General features: G+C 41.4%; 2 protein-coding genes across 4 annotated transcripts in view; both read right to left on the bottom strand.

Moving 5' to 3' along the window:
• The window catches only part of SEPTIN11 (septin 11), a 92772-nt gene that overhangs the window by 16176 nt on the left and 60714 nt on the right, over positions 1-15882 (bottom strand). For all 3 annotated transcript variants that reach the window (XM_041759099.1, XM_041759098.1, XM_041759097.1), the window contains exons 4-7: positions 12888-13074; positions 9422-9583; positions 4488-4584; positions 2667-2835 (exon numbers count right to left, since the gene is read on the bottom strand). In XM_041759099.1, coding sequence (XP_041615033.1) covers positions 2667-2835; positions 4488-4584; positions 9422-9583; positions 12888-13074 — 615 coding nt within the window. The remainder of the gene's footprint in view (positions 1-2666; positions 2836-4487; positions 4585-9421; positions 9584-12887; positions 13075-15882) is intronic.
• LOC121493326 (60S ribosomal protein L30-like) lies at positions 3483-3899 on the bottom strand (the record flags this gene model as incomplete). The annotated part of the gene is made up of 1 exon (XM_041759100.1): positions 3483-3899. A coding segment is annotated over one exon (372 nt), but the record flags the coding sequence as incomplete, so codon positions are not given.

Raw genomic sequence — 15882 nt, 5'->3', positions numbered from 1 at the left:
CTCAGCTATAAAAAAGAAAAGAATTAGATCTTGCTATTTGTGACAAGATGGATGGATCTGCAGGATATTACGCTACGTGAAATAAGTCAGACAAAGACAAATACCATATGTTTCACTTATATGTAGAATCTAAAAAACATAACAAATGAACAGGGCTGCCTGGGTGGCTCAGCTGGTTGAGTGTCCAACTTGGTTTTGGTTCAGGTCATGATCCCAAGTCCTGGGATAGGCCCCGTACCAGGCTCTGTGTCCAGTCTGTTTGAGATTCTGTCTTCCTCTCCCTCTCTCTCTCTACTCTTTCTCTCAAGTGAATAAATCTTAAAACAAACAAACAAACAAACAAAAAAACCCAAAACACAAATGAGCAAAGTAACAAACCAAAACCAAACTCTTAAATACAAAGAACCAATTGGTGGTTATGAAAATATGTGTGTGTGTGGGGGGGAGAATAGGTGAAATAAAAAAGATAGATATAAATAAAGGAAGACAGAAACAGGAGTGCCTGGGTGGCTCAGAGATTGAGCATCTGCCTTTAGCTCAGGTTGTGATCCCGGGGTCTTGGGACAGAGTCCCGCATCGGGCTCCCCCAAGGAACCTGCTTCTCCCTCTGCCTGTGTCTCTGCCTCTCTCTCTGTGTCTCTCAAGAATAAATAAATAAAACCTTAAAAAAAAAAAAAGGAAGATAGAAACAGATAAAGTTTGTACCTCTTAAAGGTTATAAAATAAACAAGTCATGGAGATGAAAAGTACACCATAGGGAATACTGCCAACGATATTGTAGTAATACTGTGTGGTGACTACACTTACTGTGGCAAGCACTGAGTAATGTATAGAATTACTGAATCACTATGCTGTACATCTAAAACTAATAATATTATATGTTAATTATACCTCAATAAAAAAGTGAATATAGTGAAATATAAAAACGAAACAAAACAAAAAAAAGGAAACCTTAAGCCAGAAGAAATGGAACCAAATGGGGAGCAGAAGGCATGTGAATAAAGCATATCCTCTACCAGTCAAAAGGCCTGGACGACATCTGCCACCATCCTGAAGTCCCTGAAGTCAAGAAGGCCAGAGCAGTAGGCTGGACCTGGCTCCACCAGGCCTTCCAGAAGCCCTGCTGGAACTACACAGCAAACACCTCCTCCCGGTGGGCAGCTACCGGAGGCTTGCTGGAGGTATTTTAATTTAAATGCCAAAAGCAGAGGCAGCAGAGGAGGAAACAGTCTTTTCCAGTGGAACTTTAGCCCCTAATCCATGCCCAGAAACACCTCACATCACCTCAACTGAAATCTTCTTTGAGACACTGTATAGGCCCAGGCTGGACAAAGCAATCCTCTCCTGAGCCCGGAGGAGGCAAATCTGGCCTGGGAGCCCCACCTCCCCTCACAGCTCTATGGCCCCACGACTAAATTCTGACAGTGATTGGGCCTTTGGAAAGCCACTAATTCTACATTAACTTTGATAGTCTCCCCTTCACATGTCACTTCTCCATCTCCACCTATGGATGATGTAAGAAAATACACAAGAAATTTTCTACAAGTTATCCACTTTGTCTCATTAGTTGTTAGCATCATACTGAACTACTAAGGGCCTTGGGAAAGGAGACCCAGCTGGCAGCCACGAACACAGCACACTGCAGTGAGCAGCCAAGCTCTGTAAGTGCCCGGCCAGGCTCTGTGCCTCTGTGAGTGCAGTGGTGCAGAGCAGGGGTTCATGGCCTCCTAACAGGACCTGGGCTATGTTACTTACACTTTCAGCACCTTAGTGTCCTGACCTGTACAATGAGGAGGATAATGACATCAACTACATTGCTTAGTTGAGATAATGCCAATAAAGTGTTATCACGATGCCTGGCAAGTATGCTAGTAACGTGTCCTCACCAGGTCCTTCTGTCACTTATATCTTATTCCACAAGCATTTATTTTCTTTTTCTTTCTTTCTTTCTTTCTTTCTTTCTTTCTTTCTTTCTTTCTTTCTTCTTTCTTTCTTTTCTCTCTTTCTTTCTTTCTTTTCTTTCTCTCTTTTCTCTCTTTCTTTCTTTTCTTTTTTCTTTCTTTCTTTCTTTCTTTCTTTCTTCTTTCTTTCTTTTCTCTCTTTCTTTCTTTTTCTTTCTCTCTTTTCTCTCTTTCTTTCTTTTCTCTTTTTTCTTTCTTTCTTTCTCTCTTTTCTCTCTTTCTTTCTTTTCTCTTTTTTCTTTCTTTCTTTCTTTCTCTCTTTCTCTTTCTTTTCTCTTTTTTCTTTCTTTCTTTCTCTCTTTTCTCTTTCTTTCCTCTTTTTTCTTTCTTTCTTTCTTTCTTTTCTCTTTTTTCTTTCTTTCTTTCTTTTCTTTCTTTCTTTCCTTCCTTCCTTCCTTCCTTTTCTTTTCTTTTCTTTTTTTTTTAATATTTATTTTAGAGAGAGAGGGAGAGAGAGAATGCACCCTTGCAAGGGAAAGGGCAGAGGGAGAGAGAGAATTGGAAGCAGACTACCTGCTTAGTGCAAAGCCCAACGTGGGGCTTGATCTCACCACCCTGAGACCATGACCTGAGCGAAAACCAAGACTCGGCTATGTAACTGACTGAGCCACGCAGGTGCCCTAGTCTGACAAGATTTTGATGATACATGAACATATCGCTCAAGCCACTATCTGGGAAACAGCTGATTGGTAGGTGCCCTCTTACCTGAAAGGCTTACTGTCAGGGTCAGTGTCCTTGAACCCCATCTCCTCGAGCTTACAGCGCCGATACAGTTCATAATGGCGGGTGTGAGTCTGCTCTCGCAAATCTTCCATGTTCACACGGATCAGCATCTCTCGAAGTTTCACAAAATCACAATGGTTTTCATTCTCAACTGCAAGAGAGAGGAAGGTGGGGTGGCTATTAGCAACCATGTTCCTGAAAATCTGAAGTGACACTTTCAAGAGGTTATCACCATTGCTCCTGAAATCTCTGAAGTCTCAAAGCCACCTGGACCTTTACTGAATTCACCTCACATACACAATGAGGACAAGATTGTTGACAATGCAGATCATCATACTGATGACTACAGTAACTGTAGCAGGCCTGCTCAGGGCAGGACACTGTGGGAGGAACTTTATAAATATTGTTTTTAGCCTTCAGAATAATTCTGCCAAGGAGGCATTGTGACTCTGGCCTTGTAGATGCAGAAGCAAGGCTTTCATAAGCACGCTCACCTCCTGAGTAGAGGCAGCGAAGTCTACATTCAAGCACCACAACATCTGGCTGCAAAGCCAGGTCTAATTCTTCTACTCCATGCCCCCTGGAAGCATACCAGGCAGTTTCTATATGCCACTTCCTAAGTTTTATCAACACTATGAAAAAAGTTTTATTGTAGAGAAATAGGTAAGATTCACAAAAATTTTAATTTTCCTAGAGATCCCAAAGGTGTCATTTCTTCTCACTTCTCGCAGATTTATTGTCTTTATTCAGAACAATAAAGCATCAGATAAAAAATAAATGCATTTTTTTTTTTTTTAAAAAACAAGCTCTGGCCAGTTTTATTAAAGAAAAATTTTGCATGATTTACTTTTCACCAGTCTGTTCTGGCATGCTTCTAATGATATCAGAATCACCTGGATCAATGATAGCCAGTGTGCATACTCTGTAGTATTTCCCACATGCTGTGCCCAATTCAATATTATTGCCACTGTAGTGATGGACACCAGTTTTGGCCAACATGGCGTAGTATTCTATTTCAGATTTCCTCAAAGCCAGGCAGTTGTTGGCCAGGATGACCAGTTTCGCTTTGCCGTGTCTGATCATTTTCAGGGTCTGCTTGTACCCCAGCACGTACTTTCCACTCTTCATAACCAGTTGGAGCCTAGAGTTGATCGACTCCAGCGACTTCACTGGATATGAACCAGTGAAGGAACTTTCTATAGCGATCCTACTTAACGTATAGCATTAGACATCCTCCTTCAAAACGCACAAGGGCGGGTAACAGAGTTCTTGCCCATCATAGTGATGTATGAGAAGCTTCTTTAGGTCAGAGACTGTCGTCACGTCCTACAGTGCCAAACGTAGGTCGGAACGGTCTTATAATTCTCCAATATTTACCGAGATAACATTTAATTGGAAGGCAAGTTTTCCAGAGATAATGGAGAAACAAATATCCTCTAATTTACAAGAAACTTTTTGTAGCTTTCTTATACCCTGCTGATGAAACTGGTGTGAAAGTGGCTGACACTTTTAGGGAAGAACTCTTCTCTCAGCAATGTATACTGAATTTGCCATATAAGCCAACATTCTTGAGGGGCTGCTTCATTGGCACTAGAGCCCTGCACTCACTTCTCCCCACTGTCTACCTACCTGGTCTTCATGTCTCACTTCCTCACTTCACAACTGTCACATGCACAACCCTGCTGCTCCCTTCCTCTTGCCTGTAGCTGAGGACCTCCCTAAACACAGCAGGGAGGGAGGAAACCTGGACGGTCACCACAGGGGTTAAGTGTGAAAACGCCCTTCCCTGTTATGCGCACGTACCCTGCACCACACCCCAGGGGTACTGCCGGGCCTTTGCCATCTTGTTGCCAATCTTCACCTCCTCGGTGCTGCCGACCACAGCAAATGGGAGATGGACCTGTAAAGCAACACAAGGGGACAACAGTTACCTTCTCTCCCTTCTGCAGGCCTCACTTAGCGGCAAAAGCAAACGGGGAGGGACCTGGCAGAGGGCCAGGGCTCTGCAGGTCCCTGGGGGAAGGGGCTGCGTGTACTCCACCCCTTCTGCAACCAAATACAGGATATGTGAAATGAGCTAGAGTCCAGGGAAACCGTGGGAGTCTCTGTACCACGAAGGATGCTTCAGACACATGTTGTACATGACCATAGCCACTAACACATGTGGCCACTGAGCACTTGAAATGGGGCTTGTGAGATTAAGAAACTGAATTTTTTATTTGATTTACTTTTAATGAATTTACATTTCAATTTAAAAACGTAAGATTAAAAAAAAAAAAACGTAAGATAAAATATTTTCCCATTAACTAAAACTCTGTTGTTTGAGGACTGCACTTCATTTTGCTCAAACTCAAATCTAAAAAAAAAAACCCAAATAAAACAACCACTTTGTTCAACATGGATGCAAATGTTGAAGGAAAATTATCTTTTGGTACTTATCTCATACTGAAACACTTTCAAGTATGTTAGGAGCAACTTGAGTATGCATCCAAATTGGGGTATGCTTTAATTATAAAATAAACATTGGATTTCAAAGACTTACTATGAAAGTATCTCATTAATTTTTATATTGATTACACGTTGAAATGATATTTTGAATATATTCAGTTAAGTTTTTCAATTATTTTTACATTTCCTCTTTTATAATGACATTTCTACCATTTTTTTTCAAAGTTATGTATTTATTTATTTATTTATTTATTTATTTAGAGAGCGAGAGCAAGCGAGCAAGCTAGCAGAGGGGGAGGGAGAAGAAAAGGAAAAGAATTGAAGACTGCTGTGCTGAGCACTGAGCCCAATGTGGGGTTCAATCTCATGACCCTGAGATCATGGCCTGACCCCAAACCAAGAGTCAGACACTTAACTGACTGGGCCACCCAGGCGCCTCCCTTTTATCACTTTTAATGTGACCACTGGAAAATGTTAAATTACTTGTGTGGCTCATATTTTATTTCTATTGAACAGCATTGCTTGAGACAGTTGACCATTGTGCAAAATTCAAATCAAAAATACACTTTAGCCCAAATTCTGGCCTCAGCCTTGCAACCCAGATTTATCTTAGACAGAGGTGGTGTTCAAAACAAAGGACTATTCCACATTGGTTTATTTGGTAGCTACGGCTACATTCTAAGAGTGGGGCAGGGGGTAGGGGGATAGTAAATCTTTCTTTTTTCTATTAGCATGTAAGAATAAGAAACTGTGAAATGGCTGTTCTGAAAATGATTATCTTGAGTTCCTTGATCCACTGCTCTTACACTGTAGAAAAGTTGAGAAAAACGAGAATTTTTTTTTTTTTAATACTTTACTTATCTATTCATGAGAGACACACAGAGAGAGAGACACAGGCAGAGGGAGAAGTAGGCTCCATGCAGGGAGCCCGACGCGGGACTCGATCCCAGGTCTCCAGGATCAGGCCCTGGGCTGAAAGCGGCGCTAAACCACTGAGCCACCAGGGCTGCCCACGAGAATGTTTTAAAGCCGAATCATAACCCACAGAAGGCATAACCTTCAGCCAAGGCTGCCCAAGGGGTATTTCATCTGATGCTCAAGATATTTCTATTTTCTGGTTCGTCTCACATTCTATAGGATGGAAGAAAGCACATTCTCTTTTTCAGACTCTGAGTCTGGAACTGTTCTCTGCAGTTGAGGAGCAACAAGACCCTTCTGACCAATATTCTGAGGTAATGACCCAAGGAAACTGTTTTCTCCATTCACAGAGTGACAAGAGCAACTGCAAAGTTATCTGTTTTCCACCTATCTTATGGGATTTCATTACCAAGAACTGTTTGCAATGGAGGGCCTAAAAAATATATATATTTCTCATTGAAGAATAAGATTAATTTGGGACTATCAACTCGATTAATCTGATAAAGAGAGAAAGAGTCAAGATTCAGAGATATTTCCTTTCCAAGAAATTTAACACAAATTTAGTTGCATGACCATCCAAAATGACTTAAAAGGATGGGGAGGAACATAAAGAGAAAATTAGTTGATATTCATTCATGTTATTTCTCAAATCCTACACTGCCATCTCAAATGGCAGTTCTACAGCAGAACAAACAAGTGCTAGCCCAGCCCAAGCTTTTAACAATGCTGTAAAAGAAGCCTGCTGCTCTGCTGGCATTAGAGCCAAGCCGCCTGCATTTGCATCCCACCTGCCCTGTGCCACGTGAAAGGCCAGTCTGCAATCTCCCCCAGGTGAGGTAGAAAATAACAGTATCTACCAACGGGATTGATGTGAGGACTACATGTAAATAAAGCCTCGCACAGTGGCTGGTGCACAGTAAATGCTCCATAGATAGCAAAAATGTCAGTTGCTATGATCATTAGGAAGCTCTCAGGACCCATGACCAGAGAGTTCTACATGTGGATGAGGCCTCACACACTACTGGTTTTGATCATGCTTAGGAATTCCTTCTACAATAGCCCTTCTATGTGAGCTAATACAGAACCTGCTGTCCTACCTGTGATGAGAACATGCACCTTCAACGGGATGTGTGCTACACTGTGGTGGCCCAGATGGCCAAATGTTTACCTCACTGCCCTTCACCTACCCATTAGTTTCAGCTGTCTTTTTGAATAAGAGCAGTCCCTCTCCCCTGTGACAACCTTCCTTTCACACCCTCTCAGGCCATCTTCCCAGGAAGAATCTGCTCTCCAGTTTCCAGAAATTCCAGAGCCTTTACTACCTGACTACAGGAGCCTGGCAACCAGAGTGGGTCACACAACTCAGAGTGTGGCCAGACTGGAGCAGAGTGGAGCTGGACTACCTTTGTTTTAATGAGTTCCTAAATTTTAAATTCATACAACAGCCCCAGGGAGAAGAGGAGTTACATTTGCTCCCAGAGTCCTACTCATATTGGGAATAACTTAAGGAAGAAATTCCTCCTGGAAGGATAACAGCACTATAAAGAAAAGTCCATATACTGAACTGAAGAAATAAGAAACAGTTTTGTGGAACAACCCTGTTCTCCTAAATTATGATGTCAAACAACACGGATGTGGGACCAGGGTTGAAATCTCAGTGCTGCCATTAGCTGGCTTTGACCAAGTCATTTAATTCTCCAGATGAGCTTCAGTATGAGTTCCCTTCATATGAAATGTCTAAAATAGGCTAATTTTTTAAAAAGATTTTATTTATTTGAGAGACACAAAGAGAAACACAGAGAAACACAGAGAGACATAAAGAGACACAGAGAGAGAGAGAGGCAGAGACACAGGCAGAGGGAGAAGCAGGCTCCCCATGGGGAGCCTGACATGGGACTTGATCCCGAGACTCCAGAATCATGTCCTGGGCCGAAGGCAGATGCTTAACCGTTGAGCCACCCAGGCATCCCTAGAATAGGCAAATCTATAGAGATAAGAAAGTAGAGTGGTGGTTGTCTAGGGCTGGGATGGTTAGAGGGTTGACGGCTAAAAGGTACACAATTTCTTTTTGGGGTGATGAAAAGTTCTAAAACTGATGGTGGCAATGGTTGTACAATTCTGTGAATATACTAAAAACCATGAAGTGGTGTGCTTTAAATGGGTAAATTGTACAGTATATCAATTATAACTCAATAAAGCTGTTAATAAAAAAAAAAGAGTATCTTTAGTGCATTTAATAATGACCTCATTAGACACTTTTCATGACCAGATCTAGGGAAAGTAGAACATAGCTCACCCTACCACAATTCAAAAATCTAGACTGTCTTCTGCTGCCACTAACATCTTCTGAATCATTTTTTAGCATGTATTCAGGGAAAAGCAACTTATTTAATAACTTCTAATTACTTTTCACTGAAGCTAATCCACAATTTTAAGAATTCCAAAAACCATCACTAGGCATCTACTATGTGCAAAGAATGCTACTTTTACTGAAGTTATGCATTTCTAAATAGAAAAAAAAAAAGTATAGTAATTGTGGCTCAGAGATGAGCCATGGCTGTGAGATACAAGAGGCAGTGGGAAAGATTTGGGTATCCGCGGGCAGCCTGGAGGCTCACCATGAGACATCTTATTGCAGCCACACTGAGAATTGCTGAAGCTCGGGCTTCTGGGTGGCTTAGTTGGTTAGGCATCTGCCTTGGGCTCAGGTCATGATTCCAGGGTTCTGGGATCGAGCCCTGTGTCAGGCTCCCTACTTGGTGGAAAGCCTGGTTCTCCCTCTCCCTCTGTTGCTCCCCCTGCTTGTGTGCCCTCTCTCTCTCCCTTTTTTGGTCAAACAAACCAAACTTAAAAAAAAAAAAAAAAAAGAATTTCTGAAGTTCTATTCCTTTCTCTTCTGACCATCCTGCCTGTGAGGTGGAGAAATCATACCTCAACTGCCAGTTAACCTAATGATTCAGGAAACGGTAGGAGAAACAGAAAGGAGGGAAAGGCAGGAACCCATCACAGAAGCCAACATGAGGCAGGTGAACATATTTCTGCCAACAGTGATAGAAACACACAAAAATCTATTTTTTTTAAGCTGCTTTGTGTGAGATGGTGCCAAGCTGGCATTCCCTTCCCACAAGATCTGCCGTAGAAATCTTACCTGTGGGAGCAGGAAGGAAACCAGAGGTCAGCTGGCTTCACTTTCCCATTTGATAGATGGCGATACTGAGGAGCAGGGTGGGAAAATGACTTGCCATAGTGGCAGGGCTGGGCCACACTAGAGTCCAATTCTCAGTCCAGCGTCCTAGTCACTCTACAATGCTGCTACCAAGAAAAGCTTTCAGGAAAATTACTGGTAGGTGCTTCCTAACTTGAGAACTTACGCTCATTGTTGCGTTAATCTCTGCCACTGTTTCTTCATCTGTGGGGAACTGATATATCTGGACTCCATTGCTGACTAGTTCACTCATGATCTTACTCTTGAATTTGTGCAGTTCATTTTTGGCAATAGTGTCAGCTTTTGCAATTATTGGAATGATGTTCACCTATAAAACAAACACATCCATTTTTACACAATTCCAATGTAAGAATCATAAGACAAATGAATGAAATATAAATAACAAAAATTATAAGCCTTCACTTAAAAAAAAGAGATAATACTGAAAATCAGACTTTCTGCCCAGAAGCAATATTAAGAAGATATGGAAAAAAAAAAAAAAGAAGATGATGATATGGGGTAATCTTTTCGCTCCATCCGTGAACACTTTTACTTCCTCCCATCCGGCACTGAGAGCATACTTGTAATTTCCAATTCTGTGCGACCTCATTTTTTTGTTTGTTTGTTTAACGGAGTAGAAGGAAGAGTTATTCTATGACAGCGATAACAAAGAAGTCTATTCTTTGAATAACCAACCGCTCCTTTTAGACCCCTCCCAGCTACTTTAGGAGGTTGATTTTTACATGTTCCTAATTTTATAATAGCCAAGACCATGTTAGTTAGAATAGTGGAATATCCAGCTCCTCACAGGATAACATCCTCCCTTTTTCTAATGACTGCTAGGATTGGACAACCTATGTATTAATCAAAACAAAAAAGGTTCCACCTACTTTTAAAGTTTCAAAATCACACCAACTAATTCTTTTGAAACACCAGCTTCTATCACTGCTTTATGCCAGAATGAGACCCAGTACCAAAGACAAGGCTCGCCCTCAGAACATGGGCTACAAAGACCAGAAGGCAGAGTTTGACAACCATGGCAGAAAGCCCAGCATGAGAGCCAGGGACACCATTAGGTGCAAGCCCCAAACTCCAACGTGGGTCATTCTTCCAACTTTCCCCAGCATTGTCCACATAAGCAATTTTTAAAAATTCCCTTTTTAAGATTAACTTTCTTCCACTCCATGGTAGGTACAGAGATTTTAGGAAGATACTACTGATATCTGATACCTGGGAACCTCACTCTCCACCCAGCTCAGGGGAAAGGGGGATGAACTCGGTGAGAAAGCCGTCCTAGCAAGAGAAGAGGGAGTCTTTAGGGAGGTTTTCTTGGTCATGTCTGCATTCCTTTGTTCCTCCTTTTATTCCAAGACCCAAATCAAAATCCCTGATATACCACAATGAGAAGACATGTGGAGAGAAAAACCTATTCCTCACCTATTCCTCCATCTACTCCTACCTTCATCATGCTTAGGCTTATCCAGCAAGTCACAGACAGAGAAAAACACTGGTGGTGTCTGGGTCAGGACCTGAGGAACAAAACATTTTCCTGTTGTTTCCTGTTGTTCTTACTGGCTATCTTTTGTATACACTTAGTACTCAGTTAATATCACATGGACAAAATGGCAGAGGTTCATAGTTTCTTGGGCCAATTTGATCAAAGTAGATAGATAAACCAAGCAATTTAGATTAAAAATCTTTTTCCTTGGTGGCAGGTGCTTGAAAATCTTTTCTGAAATTATCATATACTTATGATATATACAGCTAAGAGCCTTAATGCTTCACTTTACTCGTGTCAACAAACCTTTTTGCAAATACTGTTTTCTGATGCTATCCAGCACTCCTGGCTCTACAGCAATAGCAATTCTTTGAAAGCAGTTTAACCTGCTTTCTGGGAATTTTTTTTTTCCTCAGCTGTGTTTGTTTTGCCTTATTTTCTTTCTCTTTTTAAACTAACTCTACTAAGCATCACCCTCTTGCTGAATATTAGCCTGGCTTGGTCTACAACCATGGCCTCTGTTGGACCCTGCTTCCATCTCTGCCCTTCCCCCAGCCCTGCTGCAAGGACATGAGGGCACTGGGGAGCCTGCCTCACAGCCTACATACCTTCACCGGCCCAGGTTAACTGCAGCTGAAACAATGCATGAAGAAGGGTTTCTATTTGTTCTCCTGAGAGTACTCCAGCTGCAATAATCCCTTCATGCCATTAGACTATTTTTTTCTGCAAACCAATGTGTCTGCGCATGCTGGAAGCCCAAGGAGCCTGGCTCTGCTTCAGCCACTGCAGGCACTTTGGCAGCCAGTTCAGATGGGGACCTTGGGGACAGGCTGGTCTTCTGAGTGTTTTCTATCATGTTTCTCTGGAGAGAAAGCATCTTTCAAACACTGATGTTTAGACCAAAAATAACACCCAACAAAATCCTCTCAAGATGATAAGACTTTTTACTGAACTCAACAAGGAGGCTTAGAAAATACCACAGATTTTTCTGTGGCAGCTCCCACTGTCATTTGAGTCTTTGTTTTCAGAATGTACTGGTTTCCATTTATTTCAAAATGAAAAACCAAGTTAATTGTAAAGCAGATCACTAAAAAAAAATCAAAAAAAAAAAATAAAAAAATAAAGCAGATCACTAAATGTTATCAAACTTATCAAGACCTTCCTTCCAATGTTGTGAGAGGGAGAGGTTATTAATGTGGAATGCTCAGGTGTCCAGCTGAAACTACTTTTTAAAAACACGTGGGTGTAGTTCAGTTTTATTTTATTTTATTTCATTTTATTTTATTTATTTTTGCAGTTCAGTTTTAAATCTCAGAAGCTGGACTGTCCTTATCACCTAAGTGAAAAAAAAAATTAACACCTTTTTTTCCCATTCAGAACTTCTTATTAAAGCCAAACTTTTAAAAACCTTTAAAAAAAATTTAGAAAACTTTTAAAGAAATAAACAAATTGTGACTTCATATTGCAATCTCCCTAAATTTAACCCTTCCTGTGACCATTTAGGTGTCTCCAGTATGTAATTCTCCAAACCTCATCAGAGTATCCACTGGTGCTAATTTAAGAACTAAAAATACTTGGTAAAGAGTTCCATGGTTTTATTTGTTTGTTTGTTTTATTTTGTTTAGCCTAACATCCAGAGGTTTGGAAGCGTTTTTTCTCACATTGCTAAACCCTATTGTTCTGTAAGCCAGAAAAGACAATTACGGGGCTGGAGGAAGGGGGAAGGATGAATAGGCAAGAGCACAAAGGAGTCTTAGAGCAGGAAAACTTGGTCTGTATCCTGTAAAGATGGATACAGGTCTCTATAAATGTGTCCGAACCCACAGAATGTACAGTAGTACCAAGAGTGAACCCAAATGTAAACACTGGACTTGGGCGACTGATGAGTCACTGAGGTGCATCAACCATTACAACATGCCCATCGGGTGGGGGTGTTGCTGTGGGAGCAGGGGAATAAAGGAAACTCTGTACCTTCCTCTTAACTTTGCTGAGAACATAAAACTTCTGTGAAAAACACTCTTGTAAAAACAAAACAATATAACCAAATTACATTAAAAGGAGAAAATAAAGCAGGGCCTTCAGATAAAGGTGATCTAAAAGGAGAGTAGATGGTAACCAGAGCAGCAGGGAGTACCTTGCTGTCCAGCTTTTTCATGGTGACTAGGTCCAGAGACTTCAGGGAATGGCCGGTGGGGGCAATGAAGTAGAGGCATGCATGGATCCTGGTGTCGTGGTAGTTGAAGAGAGAACGTTTGATCTTCAATTCCTCTTGCAGGTAGGCCTCAAATTGAGCATCGATATATTCCACTATTGGCTTATAGCTAGAACACAGAAGAATGTTTTTTAAAACACATCTTCAAATCAGCCATGTTTCTCTAGTCATAAACCTCTTGGGCAGTTCAGTATGGGAAAATCTTTCAGGAAAGTCTTCAATGGCTTCCTTGCCTAAGAGCTGAAGCCCCAGTGCCTTATCTGGGCCTCCCAGGCCTTCCATGATCTGGTTCCTGAACATGTCTCAAGCTCCTCTCTCCCACTCCCTCCCTGGCTCACCATTTCTGTCCCAGTCACACACACACTAAGCTCTCATCTGTCTCTACATCTTTGCTCATGCTAGCCCCCTTACTTGGAACAGTCTTCTTCCTAGTATTCTCCTGGCTAACATTCATCCTTTAAAACAGAGACTATAAATATGTGAACTATGCTGTCACTTCCCACGGAAGATCTTGCTAAGAGATTGTGGCATTCTTTCCTGCTGGGCCAAATCAGAGTCTCAAAATCTGTCTCAATAAAGTGATTTTGACAGCCTCTACTTCTACCAGCAGATTGGTTTTGGTGCACAAAAAGCAAGTGGTTTGTGATTTCTGGCAATGGCATCACCCTAGTGGGAGGTTTCCACTGATGGTTTGCCTCCTTCCACCAGGGATGAGGGGACTCTCTATGCTCTTATTTAGCCTCTTAGCCCTATGCTCCTTCTACAGCTTCATCTACGAACTGAGGAGCCTGGGAGATTATGACCTTCAGGATTACTTCCAACCCTGAAATTTTATAATTTGAAGGTAAACTCTATAACCCTTTCTTCTCACCAAACCAGAATTCAAATCTATGGTCAGTATTCTGTTAACTGACCATAATCATGAATAACATATCAGGAACATGCATTTGATAAACCATATATTCTCCAGGGACTCAGCAAAACATGAAGTAAGTCATTGTGGAAAAGCTATAAGCTTTGAGGTCTCTAGGGGACTGCTCAGAAGTCAGTGTTAGCTGCAATGAGATTGGTCTACTAGGAACACAATGGGTTACTTCTCCCCAAACTTACTACCTTGCTGAGGAATGACTTAGGCTTTAAGAAAAATGAAAACCCTTCAACATTCAACTCCCCTGATTCATATTAAACTGAAATCCTTGAAAGGAACTACAAGTCTTTGATAATGTGGATGATAGCAGACACCCTAAGAGAAAAAACAAACAAGCAAAACAAAAAGCACATTTATAATCAAAAACTGAAAGCACTCAGAAAAAATTTGGTATTTTTCCTTGGTGATTCATCACAATACACTGATTCAATTTGAGCAGACAAAATCTCTAGTGGTTTAAAGAAAAAGGATCTTCCTCAGTAATAATATAGTTCTAAATATGACAACAGAAATCCCAATATATTCTAATAGAATGAACAAGTGGTAAGTTTCTTCTATGTTTTCCACTTTAAAACACAGGCAGGGAGGTGCCTGGGTGGCTCAGTCAGTTAAGCGGCTGCCTTCGGCTCAGGTCATGATCCCAGGGTCCTGGGATGGAGCCCCGGGTCGGGCTCCCTGCTCAGTGAGGAGTCTGATTCTCCCTCTCCCTCTGCCCCTCCCCCTGCTTCTCTCTCTCTCTAATAAAGAATGAAATAAAATCTTAAAAAAAAAAAACCACAAAAACACAGGCAGGTATTACATAACAGTACAAATAACCAATATTATCATAGGATAGTGCTCTTAGAGGCCTGGATTCAAGCCAAACCAACTCCAACTTCACAATTTACTACATATGTGACTTTGAGCAATTTACTAACCTCTCTGTGTCTCAATTTCCTCATAGGTAAATCAAAGACAAAAAAGTACCTATAGCAGAGAAGTATTGTGACAAGCCAATATATGTAAAGGACTAGCATATAAAAGTAAGATATAACTATGTCACAATAATATAGTAGAAAATAATTCACAACAAATAAGAGCAAAGCAAGCCTGACTTTTTAGACAGGGGGTGTGGGAGGAACCCTACAGTCGCCAGATTCCATGGTAACTATTCTGCTACTGAGCTTGTGCTCTGTAGGGAAGAGAACCAGGCCAGTCCCCTGAGGTCCACCCAGGCTAGTCCAAGGCCTGAATTTTTCAGTCTCCTGACACAGAGGCACGTGTTTGGGGAACCATGATCTTTCTCTAAAACCCTCTTAGGAAAGGAAAGGAAAGGCAGCTCACAAGCTCTTGCTCCTTCCTGCCACACCAGTTCCTGATTTTTAGCTTCTTAGCACCTCCTCCCCAGCAGGGTAACAAGTACGTTTCTGCTTTCTATTAATTCCTCTCTTGCCTCTGGTGTTGATTCTGATCCTCCAAGATTATGGGAGGCATTATATCTCTCCTTTTCCATTCAGGAATGCTTTCTGCCCTGGATTCAATATATCCAAAGAAACCTTCTGTTCTCCACTGACATCTGGGGCTTCTTTCTGCCTTCCCCTGTCAGGCAGTTCTGGCTAATATTCCAATCTCGTTCTTTTCCCTTTATGTGATCACCCTGAAAAATCACATCTATTCCTGTGTTTACTTACTATCTAAGTAATGATAATTCATAAATCTCTGTTTGTAGCCCAGATCTTTCACCCAAGCTTCAGCCCCATTCATCCAACTGCTTATGAGGTATCTCCATTGGCTCTTCTAACTAAATGTGTCCAAGATCGGACTTCCTCATCTTGCCCCCAAACCCACACTTCCCTTCATTCCTTTGCTTGGTGAATGGCACCTCCATCCACATACCCAGGGACCTCCTCTTCTACTCCCCCCCAACTAATCAAGCATGAAGTTCCACCAATTTTACCTTCTAATTGTTATAAACAAATTTAAAGAAATGCATTCCAGGAGAACCATTTA

Source organism: Vulpes lagopus, chromosome 6 (genome assembly GCF_018345385.1).
Source record: "Vulpes lagopus strain Blue_001 chromosome 6, ASM1834538v1, whole genome shotgun sequence".
NCBI classification, from domain to species: Eukaryota; Metazoa; Chordata; class Mammalia; order Carnivora; family Canidae; genus Vulpes; species Vulpes lagopus.
Note: the sequence above shows the minus strand (reverse complement) of the source record. Positions and strands in the feature narration are given on the sequence as shown.